Here is a 13,464-nt window from a genome sequence, read left to right on the forward strand (position 1 = left end):
GAACGCTAATTCAATGGAGGAGAAATGCTCATTTAAAATATGCATGTGCAAGTATATCGATCACTCACAGCAAAGTCTATGGAGACCACAGGACTATTGTAAAATTCCCTTCATAGTCTGACTGCTAGTTGGGAAAGCTGGCCCAGAAATGGCCCACTGAGCTTATCTTGCTATATTGCTATCAAAATCTCATGAGACTGGGAGTGCTATAATGATGGATACATTTGTATTTATTTTTTAAGGTAGCTTTAAAAACCTTGGTTTCCAAAATATTGGAATAAAGTTCTGAGATTCCTGATGGTAACCACTATCTTCTACTCCAGCTTCAACTTCCAGAAGCACCAGCTCTTTAAAAGACCCTTGAATTTCTGCTTCTAGAGATACTTTTTTTACTTAAGGTTCTTTCAGACAAATGTTTAGATTATTCAGGCTTTAAAAACTCCATTGAGTACTGAGAAGTTATCAAAAAGGTTTCCATCCAGCCTGACTCTTCCCTGGCTCACTCCTCTCCAATCAAGTCTGCCCAAATCAGATGTTGTTCATGCCTTTAGAGAATAAGGTTGATCCTTTGGTCTTCCCCTCTCCTGCATGCTCTAAGTGGGCATGAACCAGGTCAAGCTCTGCTGTGTCTGTGACTTTTATGGCCAAACAGGGCTTCAAAATGGAACAAAAGCTTTAGATATGTAGATTAACTTGAGAATTAATTAATTCTACAATTTGCTTTACATACAATCTTTCATTTAATCATTAGAGCAACCTGTCAAATAGGTGTATTTTATTATCATCCTTATCCACAGATGAGGAAACTGAGGCTCAGAGAAATGAAGTGACCTTTGCAAGGTCTCATATCTAGTGAATGACAGAGCTGGTATTAGAACTGTATTAGTCCATTTTTTAAAATACCTGAGGTGGGTAACTTTATAAAGAGTTTTGTTTTGGCTCATGGTTCTGGTCTAAGGTCAAAGGGTCATATCTGGTGATGGCCTCCTTGCTGGAAGAGTCCTAAGGTGGCACAGGGCATCATGCAGCAAGCGAGAGGGAATTAGTGGTGTGTGTATGTGTGTGTGTGTGTGTATTTGTGAGTGTTCTCTAATCTCTCTCCCCCTTTTTATACAGCCACCAATATTCAATTATGGGGTTTCCCCCAATAGCCTGTTTAATCCTAATCACCTCCAAAAGGTCCAAATTCTGAACAACATAGTTGGATTAAGTTTCCACCCTCTTAGTTCCTGACAATAAAGATTAAATGTCAACACATGACCCCCTGGGGGATACACTCAAACCACATCCAAACCAAAGCAGGAAGCAGGGGCTTTTCTGATTCTAAATCTTGTATTTTCCAGGCATTGTGTTCTGCTGCCCAGTATCTGGTCACTGGCCATGCCTCTTGGGGGATCATACATAATTGATACTAGTTGACTACACTCCTTCATTCTCAAAATCCTTTAACCTGTTGCTAGTTACAGCAGGTCCAAATTTAATGTCTTGAAAGCAGCCCCAGGATAAGAATAAATAATCTCATCATAAAGATGCTGTTCTTTAGATAAAGTGCACCTGGCCCAGCTTCAGAGCAGAAAACTCTTCTAAAGAAATGTATTTCCAAAATTTATATGACCAGAATGAAATATTTCTCTTGGATTTTGAAATTCTCCAAGTGCATGGAGAGATCTAAAAATAATTTTTTTTAAAGAGAGAGAGAGAGAGAATTTTAATATTTATTTTTTAGTTTTCAGGAGACACAACATCTTTGTGTGTGGTGCTGAGGATCGAACCCAGGCCACATGCATGCCAGGCGAGCGCACTACTGCTTGAGCCACATCCCCAGCCCTAAAAATAATTTCTATTTTCAGATCAAGCTTTTCACCATCTTTTCAGAAGAGATGGCAGATGGCAGTTGGTGTGACATTGGTTTTCACTCTAGTAGTTTCTGATTTGTGGAGAAGGGAATGTGGAAGTAATTCATGTAGTCATTTTTATTGAGGGGATACTATGAGGAGGGCATTGTGCTGGCTATGGAGCACCTGAGAGTCTCCTGGATCTAAAGATGACACAGTGATGGAGACAGACACACGCACTAAACAAATGTACATTGAAACCAAGTGTGAGAAAGAACCACGACTACCTATACACACCGAAGGAGTGTAGGGGATGAACAAGTTGCTTCTTTGTGGCACTATTGAGGAGGACAGTGTGGCAGAGGTGACCCTGCAGAGGCTGAATCCTGAGGCATGCTGAAGATTTTGAAAAGAGAGGCCCAGTGTGAATGACTCTCTCTGGCTTTATGCAACATAAAATCAAGGAAAAGAAGAACATGAAAGATCACATCCAAGTATGGAAGACATTAACTCTTTTTGTTGAGCTCTATTGCTAAATTTCTGTACACTTAATTACAAAATTAATGGTTGGTTATTCTTGGAATTCATTCTCTTTCATGATCTAAACAGCTTCTCCTCTGCCACCTTCATCTGCCAACTCTGATTCTTCCATTTATCTTGGCTCTGAAAATACTGCCATTAGAAATGTATCTGCACCTCTCTTCCATCCTTCTTCACTTGAATGAATGACCCTCTAATTATACCTACACACTTCCTTGAAACTGCCTCCTTACTCACTCACTGGTCCTCATGCCACTTCGGTTACACTTAGCTCCTTAAAGGCAGAAGAAGAAATGTTGTGTTTACTGTGAGGTCTCCATTGCCTAAAAATGTAATAAGAACTCAGCAGATGTGTCTATTGATAAATTTAATATGTAAATAAATGAATCATCCTGTAATTTTTAAAGTTCCCTCCAACTCCATGATACCCTGATTTTAGCAGAGCCAGTGGAAGTGATAACAACAGATACCCACAGGCAGGAACAGGGAATGCTCTAATTTCTATCCTGGAAAGGCCACAGTACATCAGACTTCATGCAGTCATCCTTGGTAAGAGGGACCTTGCACACTGGAAATGGTAGGGTGGTATGGTGGGTGTGAGTGTGGGTGTGGGTCCTAAACCCAGGTGGATCCAGCTCCACCATTATGGGTTGCATGACCAAAGGCAAGTGGGCTAACCTCCTCATACTTCAGTATTCTCACTTATAACAAAAGAATAATAACTGTGCTTATCTCAAAAAGTTGTGGAATTGTATCAAATGAGTCAATGCATGTCAACTGCTTAGAACAATTCCTGGCACTCTGTATATCCTAAAAAAAATGCTGTTATAGTTATTACTTGAATTCCCTCCATAACGCTATTAAAGAAAATTCAGAATAATAGGGATTTAGGTTGGAATCCTCAATACTTTTTTCAAAACCTTAGAGAAGGAGCATGGAGACTGTGAGCTGTTGACTGGAGACTAGCTCTACTGTACACCTGGCACTCATGTTTGAAGTCACTAGGCATCCCACACCTCAGGAAAGAGGCTACTTTGTAGAGATGTGGACTCCCTCTTTCTGTTTTCTGAGAGAGCAAAGCTAACCAAAACAAAGGACTCCACTGAGTCTGCTTTCTCCAGAATTCCTCACCCAGGGGAGAATGTTTCAGGACCATAAATAACAATACAGAATGAGATTAAATGCTTTAAAAAATAATATTCCCAAGTTACTAATCATTCAACTATACCCGCTATCATCCCTCTAGTTTTCCGTAATCACTTTTAAAAGCAAATGCAGCTTTGGTTTCCTCTTATTCAGGTTCCTCAAAAGCTGATGATCTTTCCATCAAAAAACCCTCTCCTCAAATGACTGGGTGCATTTTACTTGTTCCTGTGTCCTTTTGGTAAGAGCTGTGTTTTAACTAGGCTGCCTGGCAACCCTCTGGGTATGAAATGAATAAATGCTTTTAACCATTGACCTCGGCACCCCCAAGTGGAGGACATCCGTCAGATTTTCATCACAAGATCATACAGCATGTTTTGTGTTCTGCATCAGAAAGGCAGTTGGATACCAACCCAAAGGATTTCCCAAAGTGCTTTCTACACATCAAAGTGAAGGTTTTTAAAGCTGACAGTAATCCATGTCTTTTCAAACAAAAGTACTACACATTAGTGATCCTTTTGCAATTGCCATACAAATCAAAAGGATTTGCCCTTCCTCCCCCTATAAGACTGGCGTCTGGAAAGAAGGCGGCAGATAATAAAAGAAATATTTGGTAGAACTGACAAAAAATGCAAAATAAAATAAAGTCACAAACCCTAGAGCCTACAAAGGCTAAAGACAACCAAGAGAAACTGGAACGGGGGATATTATTAAGTCTGAAAAATCATCCAAAGAAACTCTATGAACAGCTCAGACTTGGACCAACTTAAAATACCAGGTGGTCCAGGTTGGAGTCAGACAGTATATATTTCTGTACAGGATTTGCCTTCCAGAGCTGCTGTTTACATAATCTATATATTGCTATTTACAGTTGCTTTTAAAACAGGCAGCAGGTTCTTGTGTTAACATTTTTTTATTATGTGAATCTAAATGTATCTGCTTCTAGAAAATAGGGGGTTATAAGCCTGAAATAAGATTACTTCAGAGAGATTTCCACCCATATATCACAGGTGGGTCAACTTCCAAAAGCTGAATGTTGTCTAGAAACTGAACTCCCAACAAAAACCTGTGACCTAAAATTGAAACGACAATGGAACATTTAAAAAAATTTTATGAAGAGGAAATAAATTTCCCATAATCCCTCTGCCCTAATGCAATCATTTTCATACATTTACTTCCAAACCATTTTTCCAGAGTTACATCTTTTTATAGTAACACATGCTAGATTCCATTTAGCATTTTGCATTTTAAATTAAGCATTCATTGACATAAGCCAACATTTCTGAAGTCTTCCTAATGATCACACAAATCCTTATTTAATACATAATACCCTTTCTCTGGAGAACAATTCAACTATTTATAGCAACATGTTTAAAAGAACATACTTTCTGAGTATCAACCTCAGGATCCAGGAGCAGCCAATCTCCCTCCTGAGCTCCTGGCACCCACCACATTTGCTTAACTTTCAGATCCCGGGAGATGAGGCTCTCTCTTATCTTCATCAGAGCTCCTGTGGGCCAGGGAAACTGAAGGGGTTTGGAACAGGAACAGAGACTCCAAGAAGTCAAAGTGGAGGGTAGGGTGGGAGTTCCAGGAATTTGGAGGTGCTGACAGAAGCTAGGGCCTCCCAACCTCTGGTCCACTCCCTAGATATCTCTTTGTGTTTTTCCATGAGCCTCAAGAATTGTCTCCATTCATCTCTAATTCCAACGTACCATTTTTGTCTTTTTTCTTCCCTGGGTTCTGTTTAATGCTAATAAAAGTGGAAATACACAGAACAAACATCTTTTTGCTGTCCCCAGCTCAGACTTCACTCTATGATAGGCCCCTGGACACAAAAAAGGGCCAATGTGAGATTTGTTCATATCCTAAATGGATATGCCAACACCACCAATGGGGATGTTGAGGGAGGAGAGATTCTAGAGTGAAAGAAGGGGATTTTGGTAAAAGGAGAGATGAAGGAAAGGGACGAGAACAGAGAGCCTCAGCAGATGTCTCTGAATGACTCGCTTATTCATTATCTGTTAACTGAGCACCAACTAAATACCTCAGATAGATCAATGAACAAATAGACAAAAATTCCTGCCTAAATGGAGCTTACATTATACTGAGGAAATATAAATAATAATATAAATAACATAAATAATAAGTGAGTTTAATAATATGTTAGAAAGTGTCAAATATGATGAAGGGTGAACACACTAAGGGGGTCAGTTTCATATAGGGTGGTCAGAGTGAGTCTGAGAAAGTGAGAAGTCTGGAAGAAGGGAACGAGGGAGCCACTTAGGCTATTTAGCCTATTTAGGGAAAGTGTGTTCTGCAAAGAGGGACGAGCCTGCACAAAGGCTTTAGGTAAGAGCTGTCCTAGAGTGTTTGAGGAACAGCGAGGAAACCGTGCTGTTGGAGCAATGGGTGAGGCAGACCAATAGCAAAAGATGAGATCAAAGAGAACCACATCATGCCAGGCATTGTAGTCTTTGTTTTAGAAAAGTTTTGCACAGAAAAATTGTGTGATTTTATGAATTAACTTTCATAAACACAAGTCAACATTTTTGAAGTCTTCATAATGATCATAAACTTGTCTATTTAACACACAATATAAAAGGATCACTGTGTTGTTGTGTCAAGAACAAACTAGAGGAGCAAAAGCGGATGCAAGGAGGCCAGTGGGGAGGCTGCTGCCTAAATACAGCAGAGAGAGATTGGCGGCTTGAAACAGGTGGAACCTGCAGTGACAGGAATGGGGTTCAAATTTAGTCTGAAGATGGAGCAAGGATTTTCTGGTGGATTGAATATGGTACCTGATACAAAGAGAGCAGTCAGGAATATGTGCAGGGTCTTAGCCACTCTGAGTGTGGTTGACAGACACAGGAGTGGATTGAAAAAGACAGGAAATTGCGAGATCAACAAGGAGATCTTTGCACAGGTAAGTATGAAATGATGAGGGTGTGAACAAGGTTGGGGATGTTGAGAAACAGATGGATTTTAAAGCTTGGGTTAAAACTGACAGCTAAAGAAGACAAGTTTGGGGATAATAGTTTGTGTCAATATTCCCAAATATCCATTCTCCCCTTCTTTAATGGTATACAATTGTTTGTTGAAAATGTGGGTGCCCCCATCAAAAAGTTACATTTCCCAGGTTCTGTTGTAGCTAAGTGTACATATGGTCAAGTTTTGGCCAATTAGATGTGAGTAAAAGTGGTATTCAAGACTCCTGAATGGTACCCTTTAAAAAGGTGTTTCTCCGTGAGATTAATTTGAAAGATATCAGTCATATTAGGATTATTTCTTAATAGATAGAATTAGTATCAGTTTCTAAATGATGTACAAAAAATCTATTTTATTATATTCCTTAGGTCATTAAAAATTAACCCATCTAATTAAAAAAAATTGAAAGGTGTTTCTCCTTCCTGCTGGCTCCTGTATAGAATCTGCAGTGGAGGTGAGAGCAGCCCTCCTAGACAATGAAGTATAAAATGCACAGTGAGGATGACAAAATCAAACTCCGTGCCAACCTGTGACTGCCTACCTGACTTTGTTTATAGGAGAGACATTAATCCCATTTTGTTCAATTCTCTGTATTTGGGGTTCATTTTGTTAAAATTACCTGACCTTTCATCTAACTAATACAAGTTCGTTTAGCTGTTCTAAGAATAAAGCTCCAACACCAAATGCTTACCATCCCATGAAGCTAGGACTATATTTAACAGGGAAGGATTTAATTCCACCCTGCTTCTGCTCAACTTTTCCTAAAATATCTGAATTGTATTTGGGCTTCAATGTCCTGAGTCACTGCACAAGAGGTTCACATCTAGAGTGAATTGCTGCATATGGAAGTCATGTTTACTTAACAACTTATTGTTTCCCAGTCAGTCAGGAGCTCCAATTTTATATAATATTTGATGCAGAGATTCCAGGAATACATATTATGTTATGTACCTCAAGGGCAGAAAATGGCATCACCAATAAACTTCTAATTCCTCACAAAACCCATCATCATCTCCTGAATGATGGGTGAGTCAAGCCTGTGTTGACAGATTCTCCACACCCAAAGGAGGCAATATCAAGTTCCACTGAACAAAAATATATAGTTCATTCAACAACAAGTCCTGGCTGTGTGGGAGTCTAATAAACCACCACTGAACGCAAAAGGGATTCAGCTGAAACCTATCACCTCATATGTGTAGCCAAAGCTGCTTTGCGGGCCACTAAGTCTGGACACATTCCCCAATCAAACTGCATCTATTCCACGTAGAAGGGCTGTCACCTGCTGTGCTAGGAAGTATCTGAGGGCCCACTGCATGAAACATGCTGGTCCACAATCACATGATTTTTGATTTTCACCCTTTTCATTATTTTTCTGAACATCAAACTCAAGAGATAAAAAAAAAAAAAAAGCAAAGAAGCAGGTGAAGGGTCAGCAATTGTTTTGGGGCCAAAGGGGGAGGCTGGTGCACTCTGGGAAATAACATGATCCTCTGGTAAAATGACTGACAGTCTGGAAAGATTAGGGCAAAGTAGATGCATTTCCTCCAAAATGGGCTGCATGTGGGCATTATCTTGGCAATGAGCTATGAAGTAGTGTCGTTAATACTAATGAGGTTCAGAGGGAAAGGGCCACAACTTGATGGAAATAAAGAACAAATATTTACTGAGTGCCTCAAGTCAGGCAAAGAGAACATCATGTGACAAGTCAGTCTCTATCCTCAGGGTCTGGGGTGGAAAAAAAACAGTCATGATAGTAAGGAAACAGAGGGATAAGACAAATGCCAGGGACTCAAATCTAGCTTGGGGAGTGGGGAATAGGGTAGCCCTTCCTAAAAGAAGATATAAGTGGGGCTAGGGTGCTAAGCACACACTCACTAAGCATATGTGAGGCCCTGGATTCAATGCCCAGCTCTGGGGGGAAAAAAAGGAAAAAAAGATAAAAGACAAGGATATAGGTAAGCTGAGGCCAGAAATTTTGGTGACATCTACATATGAAGAAAACCCTATAAAATGGGGTTGTTAGTTGCCTATTTAAGTATGCGAAACATGGTTGATGTCAAGCATCTACTCTGTTGCAACAAAACAGGTCATCATCACTGTATTATATAAAAAGTGGAATGTTAGTTTAGAAAAACAGGAATTAGAAGTTAACTTAGGATGAATTTGCATCATTTAGAAACTCTAGCCCCATGGAGGGAACTTGGAATCATCTAGTACCAATTTTGTCATCAATAGGACTATGCATGAATCAGCTAGAGCAGATGTGAACTGCCATCACAATGGACTGGAATTTTTAAGGCTTTCTGCTTCTGCCCACTTCTACAACCAAAGATTGTCTCTGTAAAGTCCTTTCACTCTCTAGATTATCTTTTCTTCTGAAAATGATGATGTTAGATGAGAACAATGGCTTCCAAATCACGCCCCCCCCCCTTTTTTTTTACTACAATCCATGGTAGAAATAGACCTTCTACATGGTTACTTGGTAAAAGACCTATTTTATTAATTTTAAATGCATTTGCTCTTTTTTTATTCTAATCCATTTCTTTTTAAAAATGAATTGCTGGCAGACCCACTAAGCTAATATTCTGATCCCTCCTTTGTGACCATGTAGTCAAAGCAATTCTAAACAAGATCACCTCTTATGGCCCTTCTTACCTCAGTTCTGGGCATCATTCACACAAATACCTAATATTTAACACATTACACTTTTCTAAGTGATTTCACAGGGGTTATTCCCTAGGATCCTCATAGCAGGGGCAAAACAGAAGCAGAGGAACTTGTGGGATTCATCACAGACCACACAGCCAGGACACAACAGAGCTGAGTCCAGAACCCAGGGATTACATGGCAATAGCAATGCTTGCTCTGGTTAGTAGCTCATCTTTTCTCAGAGAATTCTACCTTCTGACTACTCTTTTGCTGTCAAGCTTCAACTTATAAACCTCTCCTGATCTATCAATGAAAGATGCAACTCAACTAAACACATTCCATGAATTTAATGTTAACTGCTAGATTCTTTAGGAACTACCTTGTCACAGATGCATGAAACTCAGTCCTTGCCCTAGAATAGCTCACATTCTAGTGGGGAGGAAAATCTACCCACACAACTTCTCACTAACCACAGTTCCAAAGACCCTTTAGAAGCTGCCCTCTCTTTTGCTTCTTCAGCTCTATTTAACCTCAGAACACAGGAAGCCTCAAGTCTTTCTTGGAGACTGTGAGCACTGGAGGTGGTCAGGACAGCCAGAGGAAGGCAGTCCAGTGGGAAGAAAAGTATATCTCTGCCTGGGCTGCTTCCCTCTCTTCCCAAGAACCAGTGAAAGGGGGATCCAATGGGTTCTCAGCAGAACCCTAGATACCCTCTTCACACCCAGAACTGCATCAACTGACTTCAGGGATATATAAAAAACATTATCTAACATCACACAAAGATCAGGCCCCATGGATTTATGAATCACATTCTAATTATATTACTTAGAAGGGAAATAATTTATATTAGGGACAAGTATGTTTTTAGGTGCCCCAAACCTCCTTTATTTTCTTAACTATCCACAAGGCGATAAGTGCTGGTTGTCCATACTTCTAAGGCAATTGTTGCCATAATGATTGGATCCTACAATGGGAACTTACTATTTTGCTCTCCAGAATCCACCCCTCTTCCCTCTGATGGCAATATTCAGATTTACTGTAGGGAAACTATAGCCCCTTTAATTTAAACTAATTGATACAGGTGGTCCTACCCTGTCTTCTAGGAATAGGCTCCAACAGTCTTAAGTTGCTGGTGATTGGTTTGGGAATGGGAAGAGAATCCAATCAGATCTATAAGACAGGTTCACTTTCTGAGGCTTCAGAGAAAGCATTCTTTTTCTTTCACAGGAGCTTCAATTGGTGGGTGTGGTATGGTAGATAGGGCAATGGGGTCACATTGAGGAGAACACTCCATCAGATGGAGTCTAACAATGAAGCTGACATTGCAAAAGTGGAAAGAACCTGCAGCTTTAGGAATGAATCTCAACTTCTTACTCATGCCTTGCCTGCACCCTTCACCCTTTCTTCTCTATTTTTTTTTTTTTTTAGTTAAAGGATACTTTTGTTTGCTAAAGTAAGTTTGCATTTTCTAACACTTACTATCAAAGTAATTAAACTGATACAAACTTTAAATACTTTGGGTAGTATATAAGGGCTCTTTGGGGGAGAGCAGGAGGTCAGTATAATACGTAAATGTTGAGAGAAAGTAATTCTGTAGGAAACTATCACAAAACTTAGCATAAAGTAGTTGTTTCTACTTCTCAAAAACATCTTTTCTACACAGATTGCCACATTTAAATCACAATCTTGAGTCAAAGCAATTATTAACATTTTCATTTTGTAGTAATTATTTATTGGACACTTCATGTAGTTAAAAATATGACTTTGAATTCATTAATACATTTATTTGTCATAATAACCAGGTTAAATAAGAGTGGTGAGTCTGCCATAATCATTTCAGACTGAAGAAAGCTGAGTCTCCAAAAATTTAAATGAATTGCCCAAGTTAATATGGGGAGGTAGGGCGAAAGGCCTCAAATCTAGGTCTCCTGCTTGTATGTCTCTCAACTTGATCCTCTGAACCAAAGACACTGACTCTACCACCAGACACAAATATGTCTGCTCTTAGGTTAATGTACTGGTATTAGCAGTGGGATGAACTTGATCCTAGCATTAAAGATCTGGATTCCAGTGGCAGATCCAGAACTGGCTAGGTGGTGACCTTGGGCATGTTCCCTTTGTCTGTTTTCTGTTAAAGGAGAGGTTTGAACTAGGATCTCTGATGCTGCTTCAAGCTGTAAAAGTTTTATAATTCTAGACCTTTCTGTCCCCACTCTCAAATTAATCTTTTCCCCAGAATAACAATCATAACCTTAGCTGATATTTACTCTCTCCTAGGTGCCAGGTACTGTGCAAAGAACTCTGCCTCTGTTTTCTCCTTAAGCCTTACGGCATTCCTATGTCAATTATATCTCTTTGACAGATAAGGAAACTGACTCACAGAGGTTAAATGAACTCTTCAAGATCAACAGGATTAGAAAACATCAGGGAGTCTTCTGACTCCAGGTCACACTGACCATGAAGATCTTAACTGAGTCCACATTGTTTTTGCTGAAAAAATTAAGCTCCCTGCATTACTCGTCACCTCTCTCCATGTAGGAGGGGGAGGGAGGGAAACAAAAAAGCCAAACCAATACATTAAGCTACAGCAGGCAAATACAGAAACCTCGGGAAGGGCGCTTGTAGGATCCTTTCCAGGCCGAGGGGGCGGGGCGCCCTTTTCCTCCAGCCAAAGGATAGCTCTAGCGTCCTACCCTCCCAGAGCCAGACCGTTACCTTGTTGAGATGCGGGTTCCTGGTGACATCGTATCCACGCTTCTTCAGGGGCACAGGGCGCGCCGGGCCGGGTTTGGAGTGGCAGGCTCGGGCGGGTGCGGAGGGTGCCCAGTGTCGAAGGGCACCGCAGGCCCTACCCGGCGGGAGAGCCAGCCGCGCGCCCGTGCCCAGCGCGGCGCCCATGGTCCTTGCGCCAACCTGGACCAGAAAGAGACCAAGGTCAGGGGCGCTTTCTAGCCAGCCAGTACCCACACGTCAGCAGAGCAATCGGCCTGAGCCAGGGACACGTCCTCTGGGAGCGTGAAGGGGCACCCTAAAGGTTAAAAGCGCCAACCCTCACCCCTTCTCAGTGGCCACCCGCTCTGTATTCTTCTAGCGGTGTGCCAGGCCTCGCCAAAGGCAAAGCGAAAGCAAGCAAAGCAAGCAGATCCTGTGCGGGTGACAGCCCGCGCCATCCCCGCCCCCACCCCAGGGAAGCAGAGGCGACTGCGCAGCTAGAAGTCCCTGGACGCTCAAACCTGTAGGGTGGTTTGCCTAAGTTCCGTCCTCCCGCTCACCTGTGCTGTTAGGGAAGCCAGTGTCTACCGGGCCCTGCTGCGGGGCAGGCGGGGCGAGGCGCTGCGGGTCTGTCTTTCCTCTCTCGCCAGTGGCTGGGCCGAGCGGTCGCGGGGCTGTTGCGTTTTGGAAAAAGCCTTCCTGAAACCTTTCTGCACAGTGCCAGTTTTCCCCTAAGAACGTGCGTGGAGCTCCTCACAGTCGTGTGTAGTAGGCTCCCTAGTAACAAGATGAAGCTCAGGGTGGCCCCTGAGACTCTCCATCCTGACAAGACTGAACGCACTGACTGGTTAGCATCTAGGGATCAGCATACCCTGTTCCCCTCCCACCATTTGGAGAACACCCTGGCTGCAAGATTCGGAGTAGAAACCCTCAGGTGTTGTGCAGTGCTCAGTGTTGTCTTGTGTCATTCAATACAATAGCCACTAGCCACATGAGGGTGTATAAATTAAATTAGTTGAAATAGAATAAAGTTTAAAATCCAGTTTCTCAGTCACAGTAGCCGCATTTCTAATGTTCAAGAGCCCCTTGTTGTACACAGAGAATGTTTCCATCTTTGCAGAAAGTGCTATTGGATATCGCTGGTACAGGATGAACTCAGGGACCATATGAAGCCTGTCTTGGATTGTTGGGACCAGACCTGGGCCTTGATGCCCATCTAGACCTGCTTTTGTATTTTATCCACACAACAATGAGGAGATTCCTTTTAACCAAATATTTCATAGTGTGTGGAATAAAATCCACATCTTTGGGCGGGGGCCTACCAGTTATCCCATAGCCCCACTTCTGCTAACTTCAAGCTCATCCCACTCCCTCTCACTCCCTCTTCCCTCTCATTGAGCTCTAGTTTTTCTTGCTCCTCCCTGATTCTCCTCTCTACTCAATTCACTCCCCCGAGGGCTTTTCAGTTGCTATTATTGCCTTTAGATAAAATGCTCATACTACAACCTTCCAAACAATTGCTTATTCCCATTCTTTAGGTCTCCACTGATTTGTCAGCCTGAATGCCTTTTTTCTACTCCATCCAATGTTCACCTCC

General features: G+C 41.6%; 1 protein-coding gene across 3 annotated transcripts in view; it reads right to left on the minus strand.

Annotated features, from left to right (window-relative positions):
* The window catches only part of Me3 (malic enzyme 3), a 206,074-nt gene extending 193,388 nt beyond the window's left edge, over window positions 1-12,686 (minus strand). For 2 of the 3 annotated variants that reach the window (XM_071616581.1, XM_071616579.1), the window contains exons 1-2: window positions 12,211-12,303; window positions 11,871-12,068 (exon numbers count right to left, since the gene is read on the minus strand). In XM_071616581.1, coding sequence (XP_071472682.1) covers window positions 11,871-12,053 — 183 coding nt within the window. In that variant the 5' untranslated portion in view covers window positions 12,054-12,068; window positions 12,211-12,303. Of the gene's footprint in view, window positions 1-11,870; window positions 12,069-12,210; window positions 12,304-12,427 lie in introns of those variants that run through there. The other variant, XM_071616580.1, reaches the window with a different exon arrangement.
* Between the last annotated feature and the right edge of the window lie 778 nt (window positions 12,687-13,464).

Source organism: Marmota flaviventris, chromosome 9, assembly GCF_047511675.1.
Source record: "Marmota flaviventris isolate mMarFla1 chromosome 9, mMarFla1.hap1, whole genome shotgun sequence".
Lineage (NCBI taxonomy): Eukaryota > Metazoa > Chordata > Mammalia > Rodentia > Sciuridae > Marmota > Marmota flaviventris.